The sequence below is a fragment of the Moschus berezovskii genome, chromosome 1, assembly GCF_049115385.1.
Source record: "Moschus berezovskii isolate FMDL1 chromosome 1, NW_MosBer_1.0, whole genome shotgun sequence".
NCBI lineage: Eukaryota > Metazoa > Chordata > Mammalia > Artiodactyla > Moschidae > Moschus > Moschus berezovskii.
The window spans coordinates 9729150-9753188 of record NC_142460.1 but is presented as its reverse complement, the minus strand read 5'-3'; the positions used below and the strand labels follow the sequence as shown (position 1 = coordinate 9753188).

General features: G+C 45.3%; 1 protein-coding gene across 1 annotated transcript in view; it reads left to right on the top strand.

Annotated features, from left to right (window-relative positions):
* Nucleotides 1-24039, top strand: part of COL6A6 (collagen type VI alpha 6 chain) — a 163851-nt gene that overhangs the window by 126185 nt on the left and 13627 nt on the right. The window contains exons 28-35 of the mRNA XM_055416583.2: nucleotides 171-233; nucleotides 4875-4937; nucleotides 6072-6107; nucleotides 6225-6261; nucleotides 8838-8849; nucleotides 13068-13561; nucleotides 20132-20228; nucleotides 23152-23823. Coding sequence (XP_055272558.2) covers nucleotides 171-233; nucleotides 4875-4937; nucleotides 6072-6107; nucleotides 6225-6261; nucleotides 8838-8849; nucleotides 13068-13561; nucleotides 20132-20228; nucleotides 23152-23823 — 1474 coding nt within the window. The remainder of the gene's footprint in view (nucleotides 1-170; nucleotides 234-4874; nucleotides 4938-6071; nucleotides 6108-6224; nucleotides 6262-8837; nucleotides 8850-13067; nucleotides 13562-20131; nucleotides 20229-23151; nucleotides 23824-24039) is intronic.

The window sequence follows — 24039 nt, the reverse complement described above, 5'->3', positions numbered from 1 at the left end:
CGGAGAATCAGAAAATGGGGTTATCAGGGCAAAGACACTTCAAAGAAGGCTATTAAAGATAAAAATATATGTGAAAAATGTCTTCATGTTGGAACCAGTATAAAAACACACTGAGATATACCTCTTCGGTTTTACTAACCATTTTGTTTTATTTTTCTGAACTTATTTAGGGTGAGGTCGGGGACCCTGGTGGCCCAGGGCAAACTGGACCCAAGGGCGCTAGAGGCAAGACGGTGAGTTTCCTCAGTCGTGAGAGCCTCACAACCTCAACTGCGGTGGGAAGTCCTTTCTCACGCGCTTATAGTCGTTTGAGTTGTTGCTTGGTCCCAAAAGCTTGTAAAACGTGTAATGTTTGTTAAGGCAAACTTGGGGCAGGGAAATGGATATTTGGCTCCTTCTTTGCAATAAACTATTGGCTCTTAGTGACCAGGTTCATCTGATCTGACTGATAAGGTACCATTCTTAACACTGGAAATAAGTTGTGCTTTTTTTTTTTTTTTTTTCTTAAGGAACCCTTGTGGTCCAAAACAGTGTTTGCACCACCAAATATGACCCATTTAATCCTAGCCCCTCGGCAGACCTCATGTAACTTACTGCCCATTGGTGTCTTGTCTCCCGTGTTAGGGTCTCGTCTAACTACTTTAAGGAGGTGATCTTCTCCCAGTTTAGCTCAGGAAAGTGCCTCTTGAGCTCTCTGAGAAAGTTTTCATTAATCATATAAGACGGTGCCTAAAGCTTTGGTCCACTCAGAATAAACACCCATCTCCCGAACCCTCAGAAGCATCTGCATCTCGAGCTTGCCTTGGGTTCCTGTGGGCTAACAATGACTTTTGCTGACTCTATTTACCATACATTGCAAAAGTGAGACGGTCACTTTATAAAAGACACAATCTTATGACAGTCATCTCCTGAGACTTTATCTCTTTTCATCAGAACAACTCCGATCAGGTAAATAGATCTTGATACCATGTCAATTTCTGGATAAGAAAAACACTAACTCTGATGAAAAAAAACCAAGCTGTTACTTGAGGTGGTTTTTCAGTTTTGTCACTATAGTTTGACCCTGATCTGTTTTCTCCTACAAAGTATAGCGAAAACTGTATGCGAAGAGACTATTCATGTGGGCTTTAGGGGTACGAAGCAAAGAAACTTCTTTCCCTCCATTCTGTTTTCCCAGGAGGACTATTTCCTGGCTGTAATTCTTTTCCTTATACATGTTTTTGGTTGACTGTCCCTTAATATTTTTGCTCTCAAAAGAAAAAAAAAAAGACTGATAAAAGAAAGATAATTGGAAAAGACTTTCAAATTAATCTAGATGTCATCTGCATTGAAATACATCTGATCTTTTCCCTCAATGTATTAATGAGGTAGTTTACCCTTGAACATGGGCGGCACGCAGACACGGCCAGCAGTTTCTTGGGTTCTCTTAGTGCCCAGTGGCATAGTCATCATAAAAAAAAAAAAAGCTAATGGGGAATATATAATTTTTCTCTCTTGGCCTTTGGTTACTTCATTTTTTTCCCCCACATTGGACAATTTATCACTGTCTTCAACTTGTTTATTTCACCTGCCAAGCTGCCTTCTTTTACAACTTGTATTTTTAAGTTTGAAGTTCAGACACTGAAAAACTTCCAAGTTTTTGTTGCAGGGTTTTGGTAATAAAGCTTTGAGGATTTCTTTAGTTCTCTTGGAATGATTAGATTCCTAGTTTAAGTTTTCTAAATCTTTACCATTTTTCACCCCAACTGGAGCATTTGTTTTGTTTTCTTTTTTAATCTGCCATAATTTTTAACCTGCCTTGTTTGGGGTATAAAGGCATGTTTGTATTTATACTTTTTATCAACTTTACACATGCCCACCCTTCCAGGCAGGGTTCCTTAGCCACAGTACCGCTGACGTTTTCTGCTGGATAATCGCTGTGGGGGCTGTTCCTTGCATTGCAGAATGTTTAGCAGTGTCCCTGGCTTCTACCCTGGAGAAGGCAATGGCACCCACTCCATTGCTCCTGCCTGGAAAATCCCATGGATGGAGGAGCCTGGTGGGCTGCAGTCCATGGGGTCACTAAGAGTTGGACAAGATTGAGTGACTTCACTTTCCCTTTTTCCTTTCATGCATTGGAGAAGGAAATGGCAACCCACTCCAGTGCTCTTGCCTGGAGAATCCCAGGGACGGCGGAGCCTGGTGGGCTGCCGTCTGTGGGATCGCACAGAGTCGGACACGACTGAAGCGACTCAACAGCAGCAGCAGCAGTTGGCCTCTACCCACTAGAGTCAGCATCACCGACCCACCCCTCCCCATCATGACAGCCAAAAATATCTCCAGACATTGTCAAATGTCCCCACAGGAGTCAAGGCTGAGGGACACAGACTTTCCCCCAGTTAAGGACCACTTATTTAGAGTCAACAAGTTCACAAGGTTTGGTGAAAAGCTGGCACCTTGTCTGCCATGCAGCTCCTGTTTCTCTAAAAGCTGTCTTGTTGTTCTACTTTCTGGGAGATTTCTTTGACTTTATCTTACAAAGCTTCTCTCACAGTTTAATTTTCAAGCACTCTTTTTTTTTTTTTTTTGCTGCCTGAATGTTCTTTTTTAAACTATCCTATTTTTGTTTCGTGGGTGAAACATCTCATCTCTCTGAGGATATAAATTAGTACTTTTGAAGTCCCCTTTGCCCAGCATAGCCTGTTCCCGGCAGTGTTTTTTCTGCCCTGTTCTCCGTGGCTCACGTGTCTCCGTGTTGAAGAGTTGAGGACACAAAATCTGACTGGAAGCCCCAAGGAAATGAGTGGGGCTCGTCAACTACAAGTTTCGTTGAAGAGTGATCTGACTGAGTTGCTACTTAGCAAACATCTGAGATCAGCATCTTGGGGTCTTTCTTCTCTGTCTAGTCAGATTCCCCTGAAAAGATTCTTTCAATCTTCCACCTAAGGGTGAAGGTCTGGCAGCCAGCTTTCTGGGAGCCCCAGCTTTCTAGGGGCCTCACATCTATTCCACAGCTTCACGTGACTGCCTTGTTTTCTGGACCGCACCACCAAGCTTCACCCCTGCCTGGGTTTCCTGGTGTGTAGCCATCTCAGTTTTACCTTCGTCCTCGAGGAGAAAGAAGGGACATTCGACGCAACTGTTGAGAACCGGGAGGAAGCTCGGGGCTTCCCCAGCCAAGCTGCCTGATGTGCCTCTCTCCTTCACCCCCACTTCTAGAGGTGCTTTCTGAGAAGGCATTATAAAACCACAGCCTCTGAGCCTTCCCTGCTGCTGGCCTAGGATTCAGCTTTCTCAGCTCGCAGTCATTTAATGCTTTCCAGTTTGAAGGCTATTGTCTCATTGCTCGTTCCCCCCATGTTTGTTATCTTTTATCTTAAAAAAAAAAAAGAAGTCTGCTTAGTATTATTTTAGTGAAACACTGGAGGGAACAGAAATAAACACTTATGTCCAATATACCTTTTTCCCCCCGGAAGTTAATCTATATCTTCTAAATAAAATAGTAAGCTTGCACTTTGTTTGGCTTTTTCACTTAACCCAGCGTGCTGTGAATATCAAAGACATCAAGGCCATCTAGTCATTATTTGCTGTTTCACAGGCAATGCTTTTACACATTAAGTTGATTTTAAACAACCTTGTCTTTCGCTCTCATAAATCTTGTACATCTCCTGACATTACGAATGAACAAAGAAACACTGTCCTAATTTTTCAACTAAATTCTAGCTTTCTTGGTGATAAATTATACTGTTGAATGCACTCACATAAAATAAGTAGTCAACAACTGGTGTTTTTATTTGCTGCTGCTATTCCCCATCTTACTACAAATATTTCCAGCCAAGTGTTCTATGCTTTCTTGTGGTTCTTTCGAGGGTTTTTACATTTAAATTTTTGCTTTTCTGAGTGTTTTGTTGTTACTGTGTTCATGTGTTTGTTAGTCACCTACTAAATTCAGATAAATTGAGATAAAAATTCATTTAGATAAAAGTTTCTCCCTTGACCCAGCACCTCTAATTCTAGCAATCTTTCTTAAGGAAATAATCAGAACTTCACATATGACTTTACAGTGGCATGCTTATTGCAACAACAGCAAACTTAAATGCCAACAATAAGGGGCTGATTAAATCAGAGTATATTCATGTACTAGAATACTGTGGCAGCCATGATGAGAAGGCCATGGCAACCCACTCCAGTGTTCTTGCCTGGAGAATCCGAGGGACGGCAGAGCCTGTGGGCTGCCGTCCATGGGGTCGCACAGAGTCGGACACGACTGAAGCGACTTAGCAGCAGCAGCAGGGCAGCCATGAAAGGGGATTTCTGTGAAAGAATATTTATTTACATGAAAATGTCCAGAAATATATGTTTAGTTTAAAAGGCAGCAATAAAAAGTATACAAATATATTAAGATGGAATGTAAAATACCAGATATGAACTCTACTGTAAACTATGTAGGTTCATCAGCTGTAACAAACGGACCACTCCAGTAGGGGATGCTGATAACGGCGGCAGCTAGCAGTGTGAAGGATCAGGGTATATATAGGAAACGTCTGTAACTTCTTAACTTGTTTTCTGGACCTAAAATTGCTTTTAAAAAAATACTCTTTAGAATTAAAAATAAAGACCATGATTTTAGTCTAAATGTATATCTTTATATATATAAAGATATATAGAGATTAACACCAAAAGGATAAATAAGTAAAAGACTAGAAGAAGAAACAAACTGTCAGTGAGTATTATCTGGGGGAGAAGGGGTCGCTGAGGATGCTTTTCCTTCTGTGAGCTTCTTGGCAATCTCTCTGTTTCCTACAGTGAAAGTGTGTTGCTTTTGAAATGTCAAACACCCACATAGCACACAAACACATATGTATAATTTTAAGGTAAATAAATTCTGCTTTAAGGTATCTGCTGGGCTTCCCGGAGAACCAGGATCCCCCGGGGAGCTGGGACCTCCTGGACGCAAGGTAAATCAAACACCCATCAATCCCATCAGCTCCTTTTCCAGATAAAAAGTCAGTGCCCGGAGTCCTCATTATGCAAATGTGTATGCTTTCTGTATTTGCAGCTTGGCAATGACGTCCACCACTTGTCCACCTTCGATGTGCTCAGGGAGAGGAGGGGAAAAAAGTGCTGATTAAATATCAGCTGCCATTTCTCGGGAGGTGGGGGGAACCGAGGAAGGAAGCAAAAAGAAATTTCTTATTTCATCTAGAATGAGGTTTCTCAATGATCAGTGAATTTTATTTATCTGACCAATCCTTGCCTTTTTTCTCACAGTCAGTGATCAGTGAATGAAAGAAAGGGAGAGGAAATTAACAAATAGTGAATAAGTTACCACCACTGCATTCATATGGAACTTATTTTCTTGAGGAGTTTGGGTGGGGAGCCATCACATTTTTCCCGTCTCTTTGAGCTCAGCCAGACTCTTCCTGTTCCAACTTGAGACTGAACAGATGAAACACAAAACAATCCCACTTTGTTCTTTCTATCCCCTACCCAGATAGATAAATATGTGCATATATGTTTGTATATGTATATGATCATATATATGTATGATCATATATGGTCATATACATATATATATATTCATTTTTAGAAGACAATGCGGATTACCTTTCCAGATATTTGGCTTGTCTAGTCCCTTTGTCATCCAGCCGATGATGGGCACAGATTCAGGCTCTGTTCAGCGGCTGCCCAGTGGCCAAGGCAAAGCATTGGGGAACTCGATACCTCTGCGTTAAGAAGGGCCTGGCACAGGGGATGGCTCAGCCTTATCTAGTTCTAGCCCCAGGATCTGCTCCAAAGCTCTCCCGGCCAGTGTCTCATTGCCAGCTCCGACTTTGTCTTCTGGACAACCCTTATCATCCAGAGATACAGCAGGAGGACAGTGGCCACTGGAGGCTCACTACGAACAGTTTCCTCCCCTTAGAATGTTATTGTTAATCTGGTGATGAGTATCCTGCATGGATTTTTTTTCCCTCTTACTGAGAATAAAAAGGTTAAGAAGCTATTTTTTTCTTAGAGTAATGTTGATGCATATTCTGGCTCCTGAGACATGCGTCCAAAACCCTGAAACCACATTCTTTTTGTTTCCCCAGGGTGTGAAAGGGGCCAAAGGATTGGCTTCATTCTCTGTACGTATCTGCTGACTCCAACAGAGCCCGAGCGTCCCTTGACATTTATTTATTTCTCAACTTGCAGGACCTGGAGTCTGTTGGTTAATTCATTCTGTTTTATGTTTTGAACTGCAGACATGTGAGCTCATCCAGTACGTGTGGGACCATAGTCGTAAGTATCACGCTGAGGATGATCACCCGGGGTGTCAGCATTTGTAGAAGAAAAGCAGCAAATTCTGCGCTCAAAATTGAGACAAGTTACCAGACAGTTTCTTAAAATTAGAGATGTCACTGTGCGTATTTGGAGGCAGCATAGACTGATGTCTATTAACTCCCTCTCTGGCTGCCAACATGTCTACTGAAATGCCTCCCAGCTCTAAGGAAGGATGTATCTAGTGCTTTTAATCAGGAAAAAATGAAGATATGAGGTCAGAACTCTCCTGATGGTGAAATCAACCAGTGAGGAGTCACATTAAACTTTTTAAAATTATTAACCCCTGACAATAGCTAAGGATTGAATTCAGCTGCTGTGAAAGTCAGTCGCGGCAAGGAGGTATCCTAGCTGGTGGGAACTCTGACGTTTATTTGTCATTCCCTGAGAAGGTGTACTTGACTACCTTGAATCAGACTCATTTGCTTCTAAAGTTACCCAGTCTGCCTGTATTTTCTTTACTTTCAAAGTTTTAAAAGCGAAAAAGGGGTTTTGATTTGGCAAACGCTCTTTTGAATTTGCTTTGAGACCCTTAGAGCAGACTCTTCTATCAAAACACGTGTTAGCAGCATCAAAGGAATTCCATGGACAAGATGAGGAGACTTGGTTGCTTAATGTTCACCTACAAATGACTTCCTAGATTAACATTAGGACTGAAAAAAATGTCACAGTTCCCTCAAGGCATTTGGGGAGAGAAAAAAGACACATTAAGAGCCCATTTCTGGAGGCAGTATGGGTCTCAAAGACAGACCTTCCAAAGCTTTGAATGTAGTTATGAGCTTAACCGTGCCTTGTAGCAGAATGGAACCATCCATTCTGGGAATCAAATCTATGCATTGGATCATGAAGATTGCTTGCTTTGGGGCTGTACTAGTAGAGTGGGCTCTCTGACGTTGGAGCCATGAGACCTATATTGACTCAAGGGTAGATCCAAGTGTGATGAGATCTGAGCTTTCAAAATGTGAGGGATTTAATACAAAATTATAAATCCAAAACGAGGTACAAAACTACTTCAGAAGTGTCGTTTAGAACAAGAAAGGAAATCACAGCCAATGACTTCTGCCTGTTATAAAAGTATGTGATCATGTGAACACATGGCCGGGCCCTTCTCAAGGCCTTGCCAGGGACCCCTGGGGTGAGAGGTTGACAACAGTGCTGCCCAGAACTTTCTGCAATGATGGGAGTGTCTACTGCACTGTCCAACATGTAGCCACTAGCCACAGGGGAATTTGAGCCTTGATGGACATTTCAGTTCAGTTCAGTTCAGTTCAGTCGCTCAGTCGTGTCCGACTCTCCGCGACCCCATGAATCACAGCACGCCAGGCCTCCCTGTCCATCACCAACTCCCGGAGTACACCCAAACTCATGTCCACAGAGTCGGCGATGCCATCCAGCCATCTCATTCTCCGTCGTCCCCTTCTCCTCCCGCCCCCAACCTTTCCCAGCATCAGAGTCTTTTCCAGTGAGTCAACTCGTCTCATGAGGTGGCCAAAGTATTGGAGTTTCAGCTTTAGCATCAGTCCCTCCAATGAACATCCAGGATTGATCTCCTTTAGAATGGACTGGTTGGATCTCCTTGCAGTATAAGGGACTCTCAAGAGTCTTCTCCAACACCACAGTTCAAAAGCATCGATTCTTCGGCGATCTTAGTGCAAGTGAAAAGCTGAATTTATTTCATTTAATTTAAATTAATTCAAATATAAATAGTCGCATGAGACTAGTGGCTTTCTTATTGGACAGTGTGGTTCTAAAGCTTAAGCTTCATTTGTGTGTGTGAATTGCTCAGTTGCATCCAACTCTTTTTTGACCCCCATGAACTGTAGCCCCCCAGGCTCCTCTTTCCATGGGATTCTCCAGGCAAGAATACTAGAGCAGGTTGCCATTCCCTTCTCCAGGGGGTCTTCTCGACCCAGGGATCGAACCTGGGTCTCCTGCCTCGCAGGCAGATTCTTCACCAATTGACCCACTGGCGAAACCCACATCAGAGAGTAATTTGGCAACACCTATCGAAGTTGAAGATGTATGATACTCTGTGTCCCAGAAATTCTGTTTCTATACAAATCCCTGGAGAAAGCTTCATTTACTTAAGAGTAAATCTATTGAGGATGTTTACATATACACACACATATATTAATATGTATATATGTGTACCTATATGTAATCAATAGCTATAGATACCTACATGGGGAGATTTAGAGTGAAAAGGGGTTAAGACCTTTTAACTTTCCAAATTCAGGGCCTCTCTCGGCAATGTGCTGTCCCCTCCCAGGCAGAGAGCCTTTCCCTCTGACTGCTGGCTGCCTGCTACTGACTTATGGCCCTCCTGAGTCTCCAGCCCTGTTTCTCTGTGGAAGGACCTGTGCTTTTACCAAGATGCTTGATCTGTCTGCATGTCTTCAAACGCTATTTGTGGCCTTGATTTTTTGAGTCGTCTACAGAAAGCTCACAGAGTCTCAGTTGCCATGATTTCTTACACAATGCAGAATGCTGTACTCCTACCAAATAATAACCCAACTTCTTTTGTTCTTCCTCCCCAGCTGGCAGACAGGGTGAGTAATTTTATTTATGGCATCTTATAATCAAGCTCCAAAATGTTGCACATCTGGAAAGATGAGTTAGAACATTGTGTTGCCTGCCAGATCATATAAATTTTATCTAAGCTCTCTTGGTAGCACAGCCCCAGCCCTGCCGCCAATAAATCACTCGAGTTTAAGCTGAGTCTCACAGCTCTTTGTCAACCAAGTGTTTGATCTTTTAATTATTAACATCCTGATGACGACCAGTACCGTTTACCTTACCAATAGATTTTTTTGTAACAATATTTCCCCTCCCTTCCTTTCTGACTCTATTTGTGTCTATAGTCTAGTTTTTATGGATTAAGATGCAAAGCGCAGAAGTGCGTGCAATAAAGGTAGGGATGATAAGATAGCAAGTAAGCTACAGGTGTAGCTCAGATAGTGCTAAAATCTATGGTGATCACGGCTGATGTTAATTACCAAATTGGCTTAATACTTCTGGGCCAGTTTTCAGGAATATTACAAATGGTGGTTACATGCTGTTTCTGTTATAACCCAGAGGGTGATGGCCCTCCATACCTTTATACCCCTATACTGTTTATGTAAACGCGTCAACCCATGCTCTCTGGTTGCTTGTTCACTCATTCAACAAATATTTATTGGAAGCCCATTATGTGGTAGTCTCCATCCCAGACAGTGCTGACTAAGATGGACATAATTCCCGTCTTTGGAAGCTCCCATTCTTGTGGAGGATCCAGATAAGTGAACAAGCAAAAGAATTACAGAATCCTTTAGTTCCTATGAAAGAGATAAAGAATGAAGTATTCTGTCACAGAATAACAGAGCGGGGAGAGATGCCTCTGAAGGGCGGGTTCATCAATAAGGCAATGACACTGAAGTCTGGATGAAGAATAAAAAAGACGCTGGCTTTGCAAGATCCAGGCAGGGGATCCTGCAAGTGCAAAGGCCACAGCACAAGAGAGACCCAGGTGTTTTCTCGTTCCTGATGGAAGCCCAAGTCACAGAGACGCGATGACAAGGGGGTTATGGCGTGTGAGGAAGTGGAAAAGGGAGCAGGGACCAGATCCACTGGTTTCGTAGGTTACGTTCAGGAGGCCAGGCTTAATTCAAAATGGAATGGGAGGGCATTAAAGTATTGAAGGTATAAACATGAACTGATGAACAAGTTTTTAAAGTTTACTTTGGCTGCTGTGGGAGAGCCCATTCTAGGGAAAGTGAAAGTTGCTCAGTTGTGTCCGACTCTTTGCCAACCCATGGACTATACAGTCCATGGAATTCTCGAGGCCAGAATACTGGAGTGGGTAGCCTTTCCTTCTCCAGGGGATCTTCCCAACCCAGGGATCAAACCCAGGTCTCCTGCACTGCAGGTGGATTCTTTACCAGCTGAGCCACAAGGGAAGCTCAAGAACACCAGAGTGGGTAGCCTATCCCTTCTCCAGTGGATCTTCCTGACCCAGGAGTCGAACCGGTGTCTCCTGCATTGCAGGCAGATTCTTTACCAACTGAGCCACCAGGGGAGCCTTGCAGGGACGCGCCTTAGTGGGAGGGGCCGTGTGGGGCTCTTCTAGGCCAGCTTGGTGGTGGCCTGGACGGGCCTCCGTTGCTGGGTGGCCGTCCCCTAGTGGGGACTGGGTTTGCTTCCCTCCTTCCTCATTGTCACTTGCTCCGTGCTGTGCAGTGGCCGTCAGCACATTGGTCCTCCGTGTGGGGACTTGCATGTGGATGGGTCCTCCCCAGGGCCTCCAGCCTCCACAGTCCAGCCCAGCGTTCCTCAGAATCCTCGGGGTGCTGGCAGCACGCTGGTGAGCCTTGAGGGGTTTTTCCCTAAAAACTTGAATTTTTTGTTATCTTCAGCCAGTGCGCTTGTATCTTGTTTCCCTTTACAGATCAGAGGCTGCAATGTTGTTATTGCTCCTGTTGCTGCCATGTGAGGTAGCAGCTCAAACAGAATACTAGCGGAAACATGGTTGTGTTTGGTCATAATTTTACTCAGTCTGATCGTAAAATAGACGTGACCTTGATTTTTTGAAATTTCTGACATTTTTAAGTTTCTGCTCGGCCCACTAAATGCCCTTCTCCATTGAGATGCGCAATTTGGGGGTTGGACATTTATTCTTACTGGTCCTTTTGCCTATGAAGGTCCCAGCGTCTAGGACCTTAAGGAGATGATAGCCTGGCACTAAGGTAATGGGGTTTCCCTTGTAGCTCAGCTGGTAAAGAATCTGCCTGCAATGCAGGAGACCCAGGTTCGATCCCTATGTCAGAAAGATCCCCTGGAGAAGGAAATGGCAACCCACTCCAGTTTTCTTGCCTGGAAAGTCCCATGAACAGTGTAGCTGGCAGGCTACAGCCCATGGGGTCGCAGAGTCAGACATGACTTAGCAACTAAACCACCACCAAGGTGATGAGGTCCAGGTGGACCAGCTGAGAAGGTGACCCCCCTGGGCCCGCTTGGCCAGCCCCTGTGGGTCAGAGTCCTGAGCTCGCCTGGGAAGAGCTGACTTGCTAGCCTCTGAACGAGAGGAGGCCCCCCTCCAAGGAAAAGACATCCCCCACTTTCCTCCTTACCAAAATGCATCTCAACACCAGGCATCTCATCCATCCTGAAAGTTCTGTTCTTCTTCCTGTCCCTGTTCCAAAGAACTGTCCTTTGTTTGTTTCTTTTTCATTCAACCTTTATGAGACCCCAGATGCATGGCAGGGACTAATAGTCTGGCAGATCAAGAGAGACCGTCTCTGTCTCCACACTTCATAAAGCAGTGGGAGAGGCAAACATACGTCAGATAAGTAGATATAAACCTCTGACTGTGATAAGTGCAGGATACTGGGATTAGAATTAATGAATTGCAATCAATGAGTAAATCTTAACACATTCGAGTTTAACAGTCTTAAAGTTTCCCTAAGTAAGTAGGCATATTTATTGGTTAAGTTTGTTTTTCTAACGTAAATAAAAATTCATCAGTTAACACTCTCCTCATTCTTTTAAGTAATATAGCTTTTCCCTGTCACCATGGGTAAGTCAGTAAGAATAATAGAAATGGCGGGCATTAACTGAGCGCCTGGTACGTACCAGGCACCATGGTCCTAAGTGCTGTCTTTACCTGCGCTGATCACTTAACCGCCTAGACAGTTGGTGCTGTGAAGACTGTCATTTTACAGACGAGCACACTGACGTACAGAGAAGGTGAGTCCCAGTCCGAAATGATCAACAGAATTTTCAACTTTCATCCCTTTTTAACCCCTGTTAAATTTCCTCATTAAGTAAAAAAAAAGAAAAAATTATGTTTTTGTTTATTTAGCAAAGCTCCAGCGGCAAACACATGATGCCGTTGATCCGGTCTCCATAGGTAAAATGGCATATCCGTGCGCTCTTTATTATTTAGGAGTTTTAGTAATGAATGTACGAAGTTCATTAAAACTCGAATTATAGACTTCTCGTACTTTATTTGTTTTTAAGATTCAGTTCAGTTCAGTCACTCAGTCGTGTCCAACTCTGTGACCCCATGGACTGCAGCATGCCAGGCCTCCCTGTCCATCACCAACTCCCAGAGTTTACTCAAACCCATGTCCATTGAGTCGGGGATGCCATCCAACCATCTCATCCTCTGTCGTCCCCTTCTCCTCCCGCCCTCAATCTTTCCCAGCATCATGGTCTTTTTTTTAATGAGTCAGCTCTTCACATCAGGTGGCCAAAGTATAGTTGATTACAATGTTGTGTTTCTGCTGTATATAAAAGCGGTTCAGCTATATACGTGCATACATGTATGTGTATATATATTCTTTTTCAGATTCTTTCCCATTGTGGTCGATTACAGGATATTGAATATAGTTCCCTATACTATACAATAGGACCTTGCTGTTTTTCTGTTGTATGTATAATATTATGTAGCTGCTAATCCCCAACTCCTAATTTATCCCCAACCGCTTTCCCCTTTGGTAGGCATGGGTTTGCTTTCTATGTCGGTGAGTCTGTTTCTGTCTCATAAACGAGTTCATCTTTGGCTTTATTTAAGAGAGCAAAGTCAGTTTTTAGAATATAATCTTAATTACTCAAGATTTAAATATTTAAGTATGTGTTTTACTATTTGAGTTATTAACATTTAATGATTAAGTTGCTTCCATATTTTAATGTTTAACATTTAAAATTACTTAGCCTTTATGTACGCATCATTTTTTATTTTCATGTTAAGCGAGTGATCTCATGGTAAGGCGCCTGTTCTGGCCTTTTAGGAACGCCGCGGTGCCCCGTGTACCCCACGGAGCTGGTGTTCGTGCTGGACCAGTCCCGGAGCGTCTCAGAGCCCGAGTTTCTGCGGATGAAGGAGATGCTGTCCTCCCTGCTGAGCGGCCTCCGGCTCCGGGAGGACCACTGCCCCGCAGGCGCGCGCGTGGCGGTGCTCGCCTACGACTCCCACGCCAGGCTCCTCATCCGCTTCTCCGACACCTACAGGAAGGACAGACTCCTCCGAGAGATCGAGGCCCTCCCTTACGAGCGCTCCACGGCCAGCAGGGACATCGGCAAGGCCATGAGGTTTGTGTCCAGGCACGTCTTCAAGCGGATGCTCCCGGGGTCTCACGCCAGAAGAATCGCCACCTTCTTCAGTGGCGGCCCGTCCGTGGACCCCCAGACCATCACCACCGCGGGCCTGGAGTTCAGCGCCCTGGACATCATCCCGGTGGTGATCGCCTTCAATCAGGTGCCGGCTGTCCGGCGATCGTTTGTGGTAAGAAGGGCCACCTGCCTCACAAGTCTTCTCTGTCTTTCTGCCCCTGTTCAGGGGCATTTACAAGAAAGCATGGAGCTGTGCGAAGTGTTCCTTACTGAGTACCAGGCGCATGCCACGCCCTTGACATGCACCGTCCTGTTTAGTTCACCCAAGCGTTTGTGTGAGATGGGAATCACTGTTATTCCCATTGTGTAGATGAGAACACTGAGTCTGCGGAGTGAGTGAGTGAAAGTCGCTCAGTCGTGTCTGGCTGTTTGTGACCCCATAGAGTCCGTGGGATTCTCCAGGCCAGACACTGGAGTGGGGAGCCTTTCCCTTCTCCAGGGGATCTTCCCAACCCAGGAATAGAACCCAGGTCTCCCGCGTTGCAGGCAGATTCTTTACCAGTTGAGCCACAAGGGAAGCCCAAGAACACTGGAGTGGGTAGCCTATCCCTTCTCCAGCAGATCTTCCCGACCCAGGATTTGAACCGGGGTCTCCTGCATTGCAGGCAGCTTCTTTACCAGCTGAGACACCAGGTAAGCCCGAGTCTGCAGAAGTGGACCCATATGCCCAGGTTCACAAGCTGACTCGTGGCAAAGTCGGGGCTTGGATCCAGGCCTCTATTCTCCAAGACTCTCTGAGTTGGCTCTGGTATATAGATACCAAGCTGGAGGGCCAATAAACATTCAAGGATGTCACTGAGGTGGCCAGCATGTTGGTCACTGCTGTGTGATGGAGACCCATGGACTGAGTTTTTAACTTTACCGATCATGTAAATATCTACCCTTTATGAAGGAAAAGTCATTCCAGTTGCAGCCTCTGAGGTTGAAGATTAAAATCTTACTGTGTAATATTTCTATTGACACTTTTATTTATTTATTTTTCATTCCTGAGTGCCCAGCAGCCTGTGGGATCTTAGTTCCCTGACCAGGGATTGAACCCTCACCCTCAGCAGTGACAGCACAGAGTCCTGAGCTCTGGACCACCAGGAAGTTCGCTGTGTAGCATTTCTAGATAAACCACCCGGAATCACAGCGATGCTTAAAACTCCCTGTGAGTAGAGCCTCTGTGGCAGAGGTTCCTTACAGAAAAAGCACACCTGCTGGACCCGGCACAGTGTCCTTCCGGGCATCGGTGTCCACCCAGCATGCTGGTTTGGTCTCCATTCACGGGAGAGCCGTGAGGAGAGACCGCAGTGAAGCCGCAGAGGGTGCTGGGAAATACAGCCTGAGCCAGGAAGACGAGTGTTTGACAGTTATTTCATGGAGAGAAAGGGAAGTGAGAAGCAGCTGAGCCCCTGCCTTCAGGTGTGTGGAGGGTTCTTACTGCAGAGAACTAACCAGCCGACTCCAAGAGAGCAAGCTCTCCCATCAGAGAAACTGGGAGCCATAGCAGTGGCAAACCCCGGTTTAGACTTGAGTAGGAACTTTCTGAAGGCAAGATTGATGGATGTTGTCACGGGCCAGGTGACTAAATATAAGTGGGCAGGATGCCGCCTTTCTCTGAGGCCTTTTCTAGGGGTGGTCACTCACCTGGCAAGGGTGACCTCCATCTTTCCTGGAGAATCAGGATTAAGAGGCCTTTTAGAGACCCTCTCCAGATAATATTATCTGTGAAAGTGCTAAGCTAAGCAGATCAGAACTGAAATATAGTACTCCTCCATAAAAATGCAGAAAGCGGTGCTTGTTTCCTGAAGTTGGTGCAAAGGGAATGATGGCGTTCCATGCACCAGTGCCTGGGATATAGCAAACAGAATGGTAGTTCTTGTTTTAATTAGGATTGTTATCAGTTTCTTGATAGTGAACTGAACTCCATTTAACAATATTAAAGTCTGCATTGTTAAAGAGCTGAAACTGCTATTAGCATCATTGAACAAACTCAGAATTATGCAAAGAAACAGGTTGGTGTATGAGACTCAGAAAATAAAATGCTTGCACATTAGAATCTGGAACCAGCCTACACTAATGAAGTTGCTGTGAGAGGTAGTGACTCAAAAGCTCTGTGAGTAGATACACAAAAGAAAAATGAAAGTGAAAGTCGCTCAGTCCTGTCTGACTCTTTGCAACCCCATGGACTGTATAGTTCTCCAGGCCAGAATACTGGCGTGGGTAGCCTTTCCCTTCTCCAGGGGATCTTCCCAACCCAGGGAAGGAACCCAGGTCTCCCACACTGCAGGCAGGTTCTTTACCAGCTGAGCCACCAGGGAAGCCCACGAATACTGGAGTGGGTAGCCTATCCCTTCTCCAGTGGATCTTCCCAATCCAGGAATTGAACCAGGGTCTCTTGCATTGCAGGCAGATTCTTTACAAACTGAGCTATGAGGGAAGCCCAGAGTCCTTCTAATTCCCTCTTTATTGGGAGCCCCCATTGTCCTTTGACTTTATTTAGTCACAGAAAATGCAACTTAATATCCTGACTCAAATAATCGATGGTACCTGTGATACAAATTTAAACAGACACAATTCCACCTACCCACTCAAAGGTATGTGCTTCACATACAACTTAAGAAAAATGCATTCTTTGAGCTTTTCTTTTGAGCATTGGAGGACTGACAATCCCACTTAAGAGTTTCTACCCAAATCACCTAGAGACTCCTTGCTCCTCTGTTGAAGGAGTTTATCTCAAAAGAACACCAGTGGAGGTTCAAATTCTTGACAACCACCCTCATAGACCAGAGCAGTATTGGCTTCAACATCCCTTGGGTAGAAACAGAGTTAGACGTGCAGACAGAGGTCAGGCTTGGTCCAAGGTTCATTCATCCTACACAGGTTGAGTGAGCAGCTCAGATATACCAGGTGCCACCCGAGACCCTGGGGACACAAGAGTAAGTAGAAAACCAGAAGACCTCACCCACTAGCGGATGGAGCTACGCAGGGATGTCCAGAGGGCTCAGAACAAATCGGTGGGAACCTAATACTGGGCATTGCACAAGAGAGATGATGTTACTACTTTTCAGTTTCCCCTCGGCTTCTTTTTGAATTTATTTTTAATTGGAGAATAATTACACTATTGTGATGCTTTCCACTGTATATCCACATGAATCAGTCATAAATATATCATTTGTTAGTATTTTAGGAACAGAGCTCAAGTTTAATGACATGATACATTTTTATTTGGAGGCCATATTACAAAATCGTCATCTGTTTCATAACCGTTGTGATTTTCTACATCTCCATTTGTCTAAGAGTTCAGCAGAATCCGACTGAAATTCAAAATCGGTGTGGACGCATGTGGCAGGTCTCAGACTCAGCCGCTCTGACAATGCGGGCTCATTTCCCTGTGTTTCCAAGTGAACAGATGGTGTGACCCCCATCTTGGACATTTTTCACAATGGTGTGAAGCTGAGTGATGAGCCATTCATTCTTCTGGAACGCAAGGCTATTTTGATTGAAAAAACTTTAACCTCAGCTTTGTTTTGTCCCAAAGGTTTTTTCTTATAGTTTGTTATCTTATAATTTCTTATAATTAAGAGGCAATTACCTCTTAATTCTGGTGAACTTTTGTTTGCTGCATGTGAAGAATTCTAGTGTAGAATGGGCCTCCCTTTACAATATACTTACAAGAAATGTATCCTTTCGGGCTAGCCTTATTTTCTTTCCTTTTCTCTGCTCTTTAGCGTTTCCAGTGAAAGAAACATTGGGAGAAGGCAATGGCATCCCACTCCAGTACTCTTGCCTGGAAAATCCCATGGATGGAGGGGCCTGGTGGGCTGCAGTCCATGGAGTTGCTAGGAGTCAGACACGACTGAGCGACTTCACTTTTACTTTTCACTTTCATACATTGGAGAAGGAAATGGCAACCCACTCCAGTGTTCTTGCCTGGAGAATCCTAGGGACGGGGGAGCCTGGTGGGCTGCCGTCTATGGGGTCGCACAGAGTCGGACACGACTGAAGTGACTTAGCAGCAGCAGCAGCAGTGAAAGAAACATTAGGGGTAATAGTTGACATCACAGATTTTTCTAGTGATGACACAGAGGTGAAATTGCGGGGGTGGGGTGTGTGGGTAGTGGGAAACTTAGCACTCTGAGCACCCAGGCTTTTTATTTTCTGAAGGATTTTCTTTGTTTATAAAGAATTGTCTAGAGAAAGGAGAGTGCTCAGAGTATTAATTGTATCTTCTCGAATGCACATATTTTTGGAGCCCCATGATGTTGAGAAAGGAAGGAGCAAGGTATCACCCAGAACCATAGACTGAAGATCACGTTGTCCACCTGTGGACCATCCAAGCTGGTGCAGCTTTGAATCCACAGGATACTGAGCAATCGAAAAAGTGAACCTAACGCAGGGCGCCCAGCGTGGCACTCTGTGATGACCTAGAGGGGTGGGGTGCTCAAGAGGGACGTGATATATGTAGGAAATAGCTCAGCTGGAAATTCCACGACCTCCAGTTGAGCTGTTTCCTAGAGGAAATCGTAAAGGAAATCAGTCCTAAATATTCACTGGAAGGACTGATGCTGAAACTAAAGCTCCGATACGTTGGCCACCTGATGTGAAGAACTGACTTGTTGGGAAAGATGCTAATGCTGGGAAAGATTGAAGGCAGGAGGAGAAGGGGACGACAGAGGATGAGATGGTTGGATAGCATCACTGACTCGATGGAGATGAGTTTGAGTAAACTCCAGGAGTTGGTGATGGACTGGGAGGCCTGGCGTGCTGCAGTCCGTGGGGTCACAGAGTCAGACACGACCGAGTGACTGAACTGAACTGATACATGCGTGATCATGGCTGAGTTGTGTTGTTGTATGGCGGAAACCAACACAACATTTTAAAACAATTTCCTCCCAATTAAAAAGAAAAAGAAAAGTGAACTATCACAGGATATTTTCATTTTAAATCCCCAACTCAGCTTGGGTAATTTTTCTGTCATATGCTGACAGAAGTTGCTCAATGCTGTGTGGTAGGATGAATGACTCCAAGACCACATCTGCCAAACTTTATTGATTAGGAGAGTACTTGGGGGAGGCAGAGGGGAGAGCACAGACCCCCTGGGGTCCCCCATGTTTAAGAAAGCATGCACTAGCATCAGTGAGTAGAACGTATGGCTTTAGGTGGACACCACCGTGTTGCCGCAGGATTAAACGTAAAGCCTAAGTAATCAGCTAGCTGCCACATTTTAGACACACAGAACACGCGCTAGTGAATCCAGGGCGGCAGTCTCTGGGTGGCGTGGTGAAAGCTGTGTTCTAAGGTAGGTTTGAACCCTTGAGACAGAACTGCATTCATCCAGGCAGCTCAGGCAGAGAGTGGAAGGCGGGTCCCACATGGGGAAAGCAGTTTAAAGGGGAGGTGTCTTTGTTCTACCCTCCCTGGGCTCCCTGTCCTCATCACTGAAATGGTGGAACTGGCTTCTGAGATTCCTCCCAGCCCAAGCGTTCTGTGACTTGCATCCCTGCACCCTGACAGTAAGAGGTGACTGTGTCCTTGTCACATGGTCTGATCCACAGTCTCTGGATGTGGTTTCCTGGTCCCTGATCACAGTGCAGATGAAGTCATCCCAGATACCTATTAAAAGCCACTAGTAAGTAAAAGCCACTAATTAATTATTAATAATTAATAAAGACTAATTGTGTCTGCTGGTGTGTTAGGCAAGAGTCAAGACCCAGTGTAACAGGTAAACAGGTCCCTGTTTACAAAGCATCCCCACTTGGTCCCTCCTGTCCACCCCTTTTCTGCTGCCCGACCATCACAGGATCTTCTTTAAATTAATTTTTATTGGAGTGTAGTTGGCTTACAGTGTTGTGTTAGTTACTGCCATACAGCAAAGTGAATCAATTACACATTCACATATAACCCCTCTTTTTTTAGGATCTTTTCCAAAATAGGCCATTACAGAGTATTGGATAGAGTCCCCTGTGCTGTACGGTCAGTCAGTCTGTTCAGTCACTCGGTCGTGTCCGACTCTTTGCGACCCCATGGACTGCAGCATGCCAGGCCTCCCTGTCCATCACCAACTCCCGGAGCTTACTCAAACTCATATCCATTGAGTTGGAGATGCCATCCAACCATCTCATCCTCTGTCTTCCCCTTCTCTTCCTGCCTTCAATCTTTCCCAGCATCAGGGGCTTTTCAAATGAGTCAGCTCTTCGCATCAGGTGGCCAAAGGATTGGAGTTTCAGGTTCAGCATCAGTCTTTCCAATGAATATTCAGGACTGATCTCCTTTAGGATGGACTGGTTGGGTCTCCTTGCAGTCCAAGGGGCTCTCAGGAGTCTTCTCCAGCACCACAGTTTGAAAGCATTATTTCTTCGGTGCGAAGGTAGACTTTGGTGGTACCTACCTGATACCAGTAACATACTTTTCAGTTATGAACTCATTTTGTGCACACACTTGCCCTTTTAAAGAGTAACATGATTGTTCTGTTTCACAGATGAGAAAACAGAGGCATAGCTGCTTGTCCTCCAGCTAAAAGGAGAGTCACAGGTTAAACCCAGACCAGTGCTTTTAGGCCTGCTGATGTTCTGCCTCCCCGGGGACCCTCTGAGAGGGAGGGGGCTCTTTTGCTCTCTATAGGTCTCAGCTCTCTGAACCATCCTGGGAGGTTCCGCAGGCCCACCCATGGAGCTCTTCTCACTTTGGCTTCTTGCAGATTGACGACACAGGCAGATTCCAAGTCCTCATTATCCCATCCGGAGCTGACTCTGTAGCAGCGCTCGAGGGACTCCAGCGGTGTACCTTCTGCTACGGTGAGACCCCCGGGAGAGCGTGACTTGCTCAGGTCGTTCAGCAGCACAGTGAGTCACTGTCGAAAGGAGGGGCTGGGACTCGGCAGCAGGGATGCGAGTGGCCTCGGGAGGGTCTCCCCGGGGCTCACCCCGCCACACAGCCGCGTCCACAGATGGAGCCTCTCAGCTCATGCGCCTTCTGGGAAGCCGGAATCATCTTTAGAAATAAACTTACCTGTCTCATGGCCAGCTTCCTTTATGAGCTTTCTAAACCTCAGATGTTCACCGCCCCAAACGAATGCTTTATGGTGGAAGTGGAAGTTAGCAGAAGTGGATTTCTCACTGGAAAGAGGCTTTCTCAAAGCCCCAACTGTTAGGGATCCGAAAGATTCGCAATGCCGATTTGCCTGTGACTGTTGACACACAGTATGTAGTTCTAGCTAGAGAACTGCCCCAAACCTGCATTTTAGTGTTCTAATAATTTGAACATGCTAATAATTACAAGAGTGGGAGTCACTGAGGTCTCTGGTGGGTGTTATAGCCAACGGTTATCAGAAATTCACTATTAGCCATGTGCTGTTCTAATTGCCGTATGTAACAGTGATGGTGGTGATGATAATTTTTAATACTCAGGCTATTGGGTTTAATGCATTCCAAGTGTAGTGCAGTGTAGTGCAAGCTGCTCAGTCGTGTCCAGCTCTTTGCGACCCCATGGACTTTACAGTCCACGGAATTCTCCAGGCCAGAATACTGGAGTGGGTAGCCTTTCCCTTCTCCAGGGGTTTTTCCCAACCCAGGGATCAAACCCAGGTCTCCCACATTGCAGGTGGATTTTTTACCAGCTGAGCCACAAGGAATGCATTCCAAACACCCTTCTAATGATTTCATTTGATCCTTATAATGGCCCTAAAATTTTTGAATGATTATTAGATCCATTTTACAGATGAGGTGAAATAATTTGCTCACAGCCAAATCGAAATCAAGAAAGCTGGTTTTAAGACAGTTTATGAGAAACACGGATCGCATTATGCTGCTCCCTGAGACTCTCTACTTGGCCTTGAAATAAGCAGTTAATTCCTCTCCTTCTCCACGTGTGTCAATGAGATGCTCCTCCTGGCCGTATGAGTGACTCATGGGCAGGTGGCGACTCTGAGAGAAAGGCGGGATTCTCTCTGAATAACCCTCTCTTCCTGCTGTCTTGCCCTCTGCTGCTCTCTGATCAGTCATTTCCCCCAGCCCCGAGGAGCTCACCACACTGCGGTCTGATTCTTCCCCTTCAAGTTCTCAGCTCTGGGGTCAGACCCCTCAGTGACACACGCGCTAGAGTGATTTGTGGTCAGAAGTGATCCGCATGTGTCTGGAGATAGAGCCGGGCTCCACTTCTTGGCTTAAAGCCTTGTTTTGTCTCTGAGGCACATCATGGAAGGTATTTTGGCTGTTGTTTCTCGCAATTGGGAAACCTCGCTAAACTGAGCCAATGGGCGGGCTGCTGTCCCTGGTGTTGAATGCGTGTTTGTTCGGCTGTGCTGGGTCCTGGTCGCAGCACCCGGGGTCTTTGGTTGTGGCACGCGAACGCTTAGCTGCAGCACGTGGGACACAGTCCCCTGACCAGGGCTGAACCTGGGCCCCGCTGCCTTGGGAGCTCGTCAGTCTCAGCCACTGGACCATCAGGGGCGTTCCCAGAGTTTATATCTTTATTGAGTCCGTGAGCGAGACTGGAGCTCTGAAGTGTGCTCCGTCCACTAAGGGTCCGCACTCTGGTTATTAACCTTCCATCTGATCGCTTTTATTCATCTCTTTAATGTTCATCCTTACCCATCAACTGTTATTGAAAATGTAGGACTGCAGAGTGTTGGCCCTATAAGGGCTCTCTAGGTGCATCTAATCCAACCATCTCATTCTATGGAACTGGGGCCCAGTGGTGGCTTGGACAGGAGCACACAGCTTGTTTGTTACTGGGGAGAGCCAGAGCCCAAATATGCTGACTTTCAGGCCAGTGGGCCTCTCCACTCTGCTGTACCACGTGGCCTTGCTTCAAACAGTACAACACTGACTTCATATGCAGATACACCTAGAAATGCTGATGTGTCCTTTGGCAAAATGATTTTATTCTTCTGCCCTCAGGCTCTTTGGTAAAATTAGGAGATTAGATGACCTCTAAGATCCTTTCATTTCCAAGTTTTTCTTGTTCCTCTGAGTGTTGTGGTCAGATTCAGTAAAATGCACTCTCAGTTTTATTACTATACCTTCTTTTAAAAAATGAGATATGCACACATTAAAATGACCTCATATTTTATGAAAGCCCATTAACATGTAGTATTTATTCTCATTTATTTAATAAACACATACTGAGCTTTCAACTGATGGGTATGAAATATAAGTGGTAGCTCTGTCCTTAATGTCTCTACAAAAAAAACCAAAATAAGACATTGAGTTATAAACCTTTATTTAAATTGAAATAAGATACATTGCTTTTTTTCCACTTACATTTTAAGCAGATTTCTTTTCGTAATAAGGTAGCATGTGTAGAATCACAGGGGCCCTTGGTTTAACTGGTATATCGTCAGTTAGAGAGGTCATTACTTTTTATGTCATGATACAGTAAACACACATACAAGCATGAGATCAACTTTCCAGGTCTATCTTTATAAACTTAAAACTCAGCCAAGATGAAACTTCTGTTGAAAGCAACTTAATTTCAAAATGTCAGATTGCGTCAGTGAATGGGACTCAAAACACGGGCTGAGTATAAAATCTGTGCACTGTCGGGGTCAGGGCGCAAACCACATACGAGGGAAGCTTCTGTTGCTGACCTCAAGGCCATTTAGTTACTACATTAACGTCAAAGATCTTGCAGCCTCCAAACGTGGGAATGTTTGAGATGCTATCTTCCCTTTTTCTGTCCGTTTCTGTTTAGTAACCCGAAATGACTTTTGGTCCGCAGATGTATGCAAGCCGGATGCTTCCTGCGATCAAGCCAGACTACCCCCTGTGCGATCTTACATGGACGCTGCTTTCCTTCTGGACGGCTCCCGGCACGTGGGAAGCGCAGAATTTGAAGACATACGGGGATTCTTGGGAGCACTGTTAGATCACTTCGAAATCACCCCAGAGCCCGAGACCTCTGTCAGCGGAGACCGCGTGGCCCTATTAAGCCTCAGTCCCCCTCACTTCCTACCCAACACTCAGAGGAGCCCTGTTAAAAGCGAATTCAACCTGACCACCTACAAGAGTAAACGCCTCATGAAGAGACACGTGGAAGAATCCGTTCAGCAGCTAAATGGAGATGCTTTTATTGGTCACGCCCTACAGTGGACTCTGGACAATGTCTTCTCAAGGACACCCAATCTGAGAAGAAATAAAGTCATCTTTGTGATATCTGCTGGGGAAACCAGTCACTTGGACAGGGAAACCTTAAAGAAAGAATCCTTGAGGGCCAAGTGTCAAGGTTATACCCTGTTCGTGTTTTCCCTTGGGCCTTCTTGGAATGACCAGGAACTGGAAGATCTAGCCAGCTACCCTTTGGATCACCACTTGGTCCAGCTTGGCCGCATTCATAAGCCTGACCACAGATACGGTGTGAAGTTTGTGAAGGCTTTTATTAGCTCAGTCAGGCGTAAGTCATAAAGTCATATTCTTTCTTGCACATTTCAGTGTATTTGGTATTCCCCAAAGAAGGGCTGATGAACGGACATGGATTCTTGGAAGCCTCTGTCTTCAAGGGCGCTGCAGGGTCAGAAAGGAAAATAGGGAATGATGGATGGTGGAGGGAGGAAGCCTGTGATTTCTAAGCACTGAATTCTCTGGCTCCTCTTTTTTATGCCTCTGGTTC